The 7304-nt window shown below is 45.0% G+C and overlaps 1 protein-coding gene across 1 annotated transcript in view; it reads right to left on the bottom strand.

Annotated features, from left to right (window-relative positions):
* Positions 1–211: 211 nt before the first annotated feature.
* The window catches only part of LOC142304170 (peptidyl-prolyl cis-trans isomerase-like), a 45501-nt gene continuing 38408 nt past the window's right edge, over positions 212–7304 (bottom strand). Inside the window, exons 4-5 of the mRNA XM_075346273.1 lie at positions 6748–6920; positions 212–6622 (exon numbers count right to left, since the gene is read on the bottom strand). Coding sequence (XP_075202388.1) covers positions 6472–6622; positions 6748–6920 — 324 coding nt within the window. The 3' untranslated portion in view covers positions 212–6471. The remainder of the gene's footprint in view (positions 6623–6747; positions 6921–7304) is intronic.

The following is a 7304-nucleotide window of genomic DNA, read 5'->3' as shown; positions in this document are numbered from 1 at the left end:
TCTAAGATTGCACAGCAAAAGCTAACTGACAGGATCCCTTTAAGCTGGGTGTTTAACCCCTTGTAAGAATGGTATCAAGTAGACAGTGATAAAACGAAAATACAGATGGAACCCCGGGAAATGGTAAAATTCCATGATTTTGTTTGTATTCTTGATCAACTGTACTACTACCGTATATAGGCTGAATGTCATTGACAGATTGTTGTAAATGAATGCCTGGGGCTTGGGCCTGATTGGGAAGGTGTCCAGCAGGAAATGTGAGATTCCTTTTAGGGTGGACCTCATAACAAACGTCCTGAGTTCTCACTGTGTACACACGTATGACAATTCTTCACCTGGTGGAACGTGGTCCAGCCGACTCCAGTGGCAGAAGCCATGTTGCCTTTATGGTCTATTCCATACTAGCTCTAATTGTATATTACACATCCTCATCATACATATATAAAATCAATTATATATCTTGGATATGTGGTTATATCATTATTTCAGCATTTTAATTATAAGTTTAGACATCAAATAAACATTAAATAAGAGAGAACCCTGAGATGGGTCTTCCAGACGTAAACAGTTGACTTGCAAGATATTGCTCCTTATACAGCGACATGGTGGAGTCAGAAGGCTATGATTCGTCTTTGGTGTCATGCATATATATAGGTCCTGATTGCAAATGTGGAGAAGAAAATAAGGCTCAATTCACATCTGAATCATGGTGTCTGACAACAGATCTTTCAGTCGATTGACCAACAGACCCAATTGACTTAAAACTGGGTCCGTCAGATTCTGCATCTTTATCCATCTTTTTTTGACAGGGAAAATAACGCTGCGCACCCTGCTGTTCTTCCTATCTAAAGAGATGAAGGAGGCGATTCATTAAGGTGTTTACACCGTGAATCTGGCATAAGCACTTATATAAATCCACATATTTTTGGGCAACTCAATTGCACACAAATATTGCCGCTAATTGTTACAGATTGTGACAGATTCAGGGCTATGAAGCCTTTGCTATGCTCACCTCTATAGTTAAATGTACTAGTAGGAGAGGGTTAATGTCAGTATTCCTTGCCAACAAGCATTCTTGTTACCTTCCCAGGTGTTTCCGGTTTGGACCACTCCCAGTCCCTATATACGACGGGGCTGCTGATAAGTCTTTGGTTTTGTGATCTGTTTTGTTTCTATGGTAACGAATGTTACATCACATAAAAGCCTTAATGGGCTAATATATGTTTTCAAAATTTTGTGTTTGTTGCTTATGGCAGCAGTGTTCTACGCACGCAGGAAAACAAAATGGCAGAGTCCAATGCGATAATCACAACCAATAAGAGCAGAGGAGTGATAAAATTCTTGTTTCTGCAAGGAAAGTCCACGAAGGATATTCATGGTATGTTGCAGGCATTGGGGGATCAATGTCCTTCATATTCCACAGTTAAGAACTGAGCTGCCAAATTTAAAACGGGCCACTTTAGCACCAATGATGAGGAATGTCGTGGACGACCGAGTGTGGGTGTTGTTCCGGAGATCGTCAATGCTGTGCACAACCTCATACTGGAGAATTGACAAATTTCAGGTAAAGCAGTGGTGCTCCTTGCCCAAAGAAGTTCAGGTGCAAAAATCAGCCACTAAGGTGATGACATTTGTGTCCTGGGATAAGGAGGGCATGCTGCTAGTGGACTACCTTCAAAAGGGTTTCACCATCAATGCAAGGTATTACATTAAACTTTTGGACCAATTGAAGGCAGCGCTGAAGGCCAAAAGGCACGGCAAGCTGTCCAAAGAAATCTTGTTCCTGCAAGACAACGCCTCCGCTCACACTGCACAAGCAAACACGGCAAAACTGGCAGAGCTGGGCTTCCAGCTGGTTGACCACCCACCTTATTCACCAGATCTAGCGCCCTCTGACTATCATCTGTTTCCAAACGTGAAGAAACACCTCAAGGGTACCATTTCTGATGCCATGGCTGCTACAGATGCCTGTTTTGAGACACAACTGAAATCCTTCTTTCTGCTAGGCTTACAGAACTTGGAATACCGATGTAAGAAGTGTGTTAACATCAGTTGAGAGTATGTGGAATAAATGTAAAGTTTCATCATCCAATCTCGTTTCTTTCTGGGTAAAGCCAAAGACTTATTAGGAGCCCCTCGTATACCCTCTGCTCCCAGCAGAGGGAGCCGGTTATTCACTCTCATTTGTATGCTTGGCCTGGAGTTGGAAAGAGCTGGTGGAACCCTCTCTGCTAGTTGCGGTGGAGGCTGCAGTCTTGGGGCTGACTGCAGCAGTCTGTTGGTGTGTTTCCCCCTGTCTATCTTACTTTCCCTTGTGCGTTGTTTAGTGCAGCAGTGGGGCTAACATCCCTTACCTGTCCACTCACTAGCCAGGACTATCGTAGTGTCACTTAGGGCTTCAGGTTCCTGCTCGGCGACAGGTGAGTAACCTGTATAGGGACTGCCTAGGAGTGGAGGGTACATTTGCAGGTAAGTGGAGGAGGTGTCCATCTTCCCTCTCACTAGCACTAGGGCCCACCGTTGTTAAAGTGTGCCTGGTGTATCCATTGTGTTGTGTGCCGAATCGTGCGCCACATTTCCCTGTCACAACCATGACACTAATATGCGCCAGTTCTGGCCAGTTATAATAATATGAGTGAAGCATGAGCTGGACAAGGCATGGTCATGCCCGCCAGTCAAAATCATCAGTGGCGCTAGTATTAATGAATCACCCCCAATTCTGTAACAAAGGCTCTGACACAGATGTAAACATAGCCAAATAGAGATGTAAAGGGGTTGTCTAATCTTCTTTCTTCAGGAGCACACCTCTCCTCTGCCTCCTGACTTCCCGCTTGCCAAGAGCAGGGTGCACGTTTGGAAATTGAAAGTTCAGACCAGCGACTTTAGTCACACAAATGCGACAAACTGTGCACTCTACCATGGTGCAAGCAGAGGCAACATTAGAGGAACGCAGTGGGCATTGAAGATGGACAGATTTAGTGATCCGCTAGCTTCACAGGTGCGCTTGCAAGATGTATAGCCAATAGCTTCCAAGCATGCACTCCTTGCCCAGAAATCCAGCTATCACTGATAGAATTGTATCCGGTAAACTAGGCAATGAGCCGTAAACTGTATAATGAAAAATCCCTCTGCTCTTGAGAACAGAGATGATTTTTAAAGAGGTAGATTGCAAAGCTGCTTGTTTTTACAGGCACTTTACAATTTCACCAATTTAAGAAGTTGAGAAAACTCTTCAAATAAGCAAAATGAGGGAACTACTTTAAGGAGTGGTCCAAAGTCCAAATACCTCCTGAATCCCTATACTTGAATTGAGAATTTCCTACCATTCCCTAACTACACAGTCTAACTTCTTTTCTATATTTTTTTTTCTCCTCTTCTTTTTTGATGACATTTTGTTTGAGAATCCCCATGCCTGCTGGGGTACTCGAACAAACCGTTATTAGGGGCACAGGCTGTGATCACTGCCACAGCCTCTGTCCCCTCCCTGAAACGAAACGTCATCAGTGATGCTCGTTTTAAAGGCTGGTATGATGTGCACTACACGTTGTGCATAATGACAGCGCACCCTGTTGCCAGTTCAGATCAGCAGTAACGAGCCGGTAGGAAAGCGCGTTGTCAAAATACCCGCATGCAGAGACCCGTGATGTCAGTTGTTGGGATGCAGCTGCTCTCTGCATGCCCGGTATTCTGACAATGTGCTCTTCTGTTGGTTCATTACTGCTGATCTGAGATGACTACACAGAGTGCGCTGTCACTGTGCACATCACACAGGTACTGGCTTATCCTCTGAAATGAGCGTCACTGATGATGCTTCGTTTTAGGGAGGGTGCACAGGCTGTGGGAGTAATCGCAGCCTCTGACCCCTGATGATTCTTTGTTCAAGTATCCCAACATGCATTGGGATTCTCAAATAAAGCATCATCTAAAAGCAAGTGAAAATAAAAAATAGAATAGCAGTTAACAGTTAGATAGTTAAGGAAAGAGAGAGAATTTTAAATTCAAGTACAGTATATCAGAAGATAATTTAGATTATTTAACTAAATAGATGGGGGATTTAGGATGAAATTTACTCTGAATTTTGGACAACCCCTTTAATGACAACTACATGATTAGCTGCACTTAGTTAAAGGGAACCTGTCAGCAGATTTGTCCTCTATAAGCTGTGGTCACCACCAATGAGCTCTTATATAAAGCAGTTTGGAATACTGCATATATGAACCCAGGCCGATCTGTGTAACATAAAAAATAGCTTTTATTATACTCACCTAGGGGGGCGGTCTGGTCCGATAGATGTCGCTGGTCTCGGCCCAGCGCCTCTTCTCTTCTTGAGATCACCGCCCTCCTTCTCTGCTCATGTGGATCACGTGTCCTACGTCATTCACACAGAGTTCTGGATTGCATTCCTGCGCACTTGCACTTTGATCTGCCCTGCTGAGAGCAGAGCAAAGTACTATAATGTACAGGAGCGGGGAAAGGTTGAAGAACGCCCGCACATGCGCACTACAACACTTTGCTCTGCCCTCAGAAGAGCAGTGAGAAATGCAGGAGCGCAATGGAGGACACTGTGTGGATGATGTAGGACGTGTCACCCACCACGGAGCAGGGAAGGAGGATGGCAATCACAAGAAGATAAGAGGCGCCGGATCAAGATGAGTGACACCAATCGGACCGTACCATCCTGCAGGTGAGTGGAATAAAAGCTGTTTGATATGTTATAAAGTATTCTAGAATGCTGTATATAAGGGATCACTGGTGGTGGCCGCAGCTTATGGGGGACAAATCTGGTAACCCCTTTAAAAATAATTTATTACCTATGCACAGGATGGGTGATAAATATATGATCACTGTTAGTCACTGACACTCCTACCATTCCTGAAAACAAGCTCACAAGTCCAATGAGTGAATGGAGCAGTAGTAGATATGTATGACTACCACGCTTTAACTGAAAAAAAAAGCCGATCTGTTAGAAGCAACTGTAATGATGGTCTCGCTTGTGTACCATCACTCTATTCACACTGCAGATTTTGAGATCAATGGGGGTTCCAGCAGGGTGAACACCAGCAATCATAATTTTAGCACCGATTCTGTGAGTAAGGGCGGCGTCACACGCTACAATATATCTGGCGATATGTCGTCGGGGTCACAGATTCCGTGACGCACATCCGGCATAGTTAGAGATATCGTAGCGTATGACTGGTATGAACGACTGTGAACGAGCAAAAATACTCACCTTATCGTTGCTCGTTGACACGTCGTTCATTTTCATAAAGTCGTTCCTCTTTCTGTGCGCCGGTTGTTCATCGTTCCCGAGGCAGCACACATCGCTCCGTGTGACACCCCGGGAACGACGAACACAGCTTACCTGCATCCCGCCGGCAATGCGGAAGGAAGGAGGTGGGCGGGATGTTACGTCCCGCTCATCTCCGCCCCTCCGCTTCTATTGGGCGGCCGCTGTGTGACGTCGCTGTGAAGCCGAACATCCCTCCCCCTTCAGGAAGAGGATGTTCGCCGCCCACAGCGAGGTCGTTCGGGAGGTAAGTACGTGTGACGGGGTTAAATGACTTTGTGCGCCACGGGCAACAAATTGCCCGTGACGCACAAACAACAGGGGCGGGTGCGATGCTCATGTGATCGTACGACATATCGTCTCGTGTAACGCCGCCCTAAGTGATGTTTCTGCTTAAAACTATTATATGGCTACTATGGCTTTAACGTGTTTTCATAGTTGTAAAGGCAAAAAAGAAGACATTGAGTTAAACCAAAATTCCTAATGTGTTGAGCCACCCTGTCCAGCTTCGCTAGTTATCACTTTTCAACAAGCTAAGATGAGAGTATATTGCACTAACACATGGGTTGTTTGTCATTGCATGATCTGATTGTGATGCGTGGTACAGTCAACCCACCAAACACATTTACCACTGATCCGCAGGATAGGTGACAAATGTCTTGTCGCGGGAGATGCCACTTCTAGGACCCCCACCAATCCAGAGAATGAGGCTCTGATATTCCCTGTTTGAATGGACTATGTTGACCACCTGCTGTGGACAGATCCAAGGGCGGACATACCATTGGTGCGACTTGTGCGGCCACACAGTAGCCCAGGAGGTCAGGGGGTGACATCCACCTTCCAAAGCAGCAAGCAGCTTCTGCCACAGACAAATTATTGAACTGCAAAGGCCCATATACTGTTCTTGCACAGGGGCCATGACCTGTATGTGTCTGCCCATGGGCAGATGATAACCTGTAAGTTGGGGCAACCCCTGTAAGCGGTAGGAGGCAATGTCGTTGATAACAGTAAGGCTACAGTGGTTGGATGAGTTGATGAGTCTTAGCCACATGAGGATGTGGCTAAGAGATGGGCATGTGATGTTGAGAAGCATTATGCTCAGCTCTTTAGCATGATGAATGCAGTAATGTCACGTATGCCAGTCGTATAGTGTGTTATGTAATGTGTGGTTTAATGGATGGCTGTTAAGCAGTGGGAGCCTCTTCTAGCACCCCACAATCCTCAATAACAATCTTCTTGCTGGTCTTTCCACTGTTGGATCCATAACTTTCCATCTTCTTTATCACCTCCATCCCTTCTACTACGCTGCCAAACACCACGTGTTTACCATTCAGCCTGTAGACAAGAAGAAAGCCATGGATAAGGATGGAAAATAATGTAGATGAGGAACAAGGGGCACTGTACATTGGGTGCATTTTCTAAAACTATTTCAATATGTTGCTAAAATATTTTAATCTTACCAGTCAGCCTTAATGGTTGAGATGAAGAACTGGGAGCCATTGCTGTTGGGTCCTGCATTGGCCATAGAGATAGTACCTGGAGTGCTGTGCTTTAATATAAAGTTCTCATCTTCAAACTTACCGCCGTATATAGACTTACCACCTGTGCCATTATGATTTGTGAAATCACCACCCTGGCATGAGGGGAAAAGAACATAAGGATGAGAATATGTAATGCTGGTGGTTATAGAGAAGAGACAAAGAAGGAAGAAACTTTGGCCCAACTTCATCATTTGTGGTTTGTTTCTAATATTCCCCAAACGATGCAATACACTTTGGCAAAAAGTGGTCATAGTGGACTTCGACAACTCCGCCAATACAAGAAGGAAGAGCAATGCAGTAGAACAAGGGACAGGAAGATATTGTTTGGACGTTGTCTCTGTCTTCCTGATATGAAGGGACAGCATTCATATTAGGATTAGTTTGAAATAGGGCTCCCTAGGATCTCCAAGAGTTAAAGGAAGGTTAGTATCTATCTTGTGTGCTTATCTAGGATGCTAACCTCCGTGGCCAGGTAG

Source organism: Anomaloglossus baeobatrachus, chromosome 4, assembly GCF_048569485.1.
Source record: "Anomaloglossus baeobatrachus isolate aAnoBae1 chromosome 4, aAnoBae1.hap1, whole genome shotgun sequence".
NCBI lineage: Eukaryota > Metazoa > Chordata > Amphibia > Anura > Aromobatidae > Anomaloglossus > Anomaloglossus baeobatrachus.
This window is presented reverse-complemented; position numbering and strand designations above follow the sequence as displayed.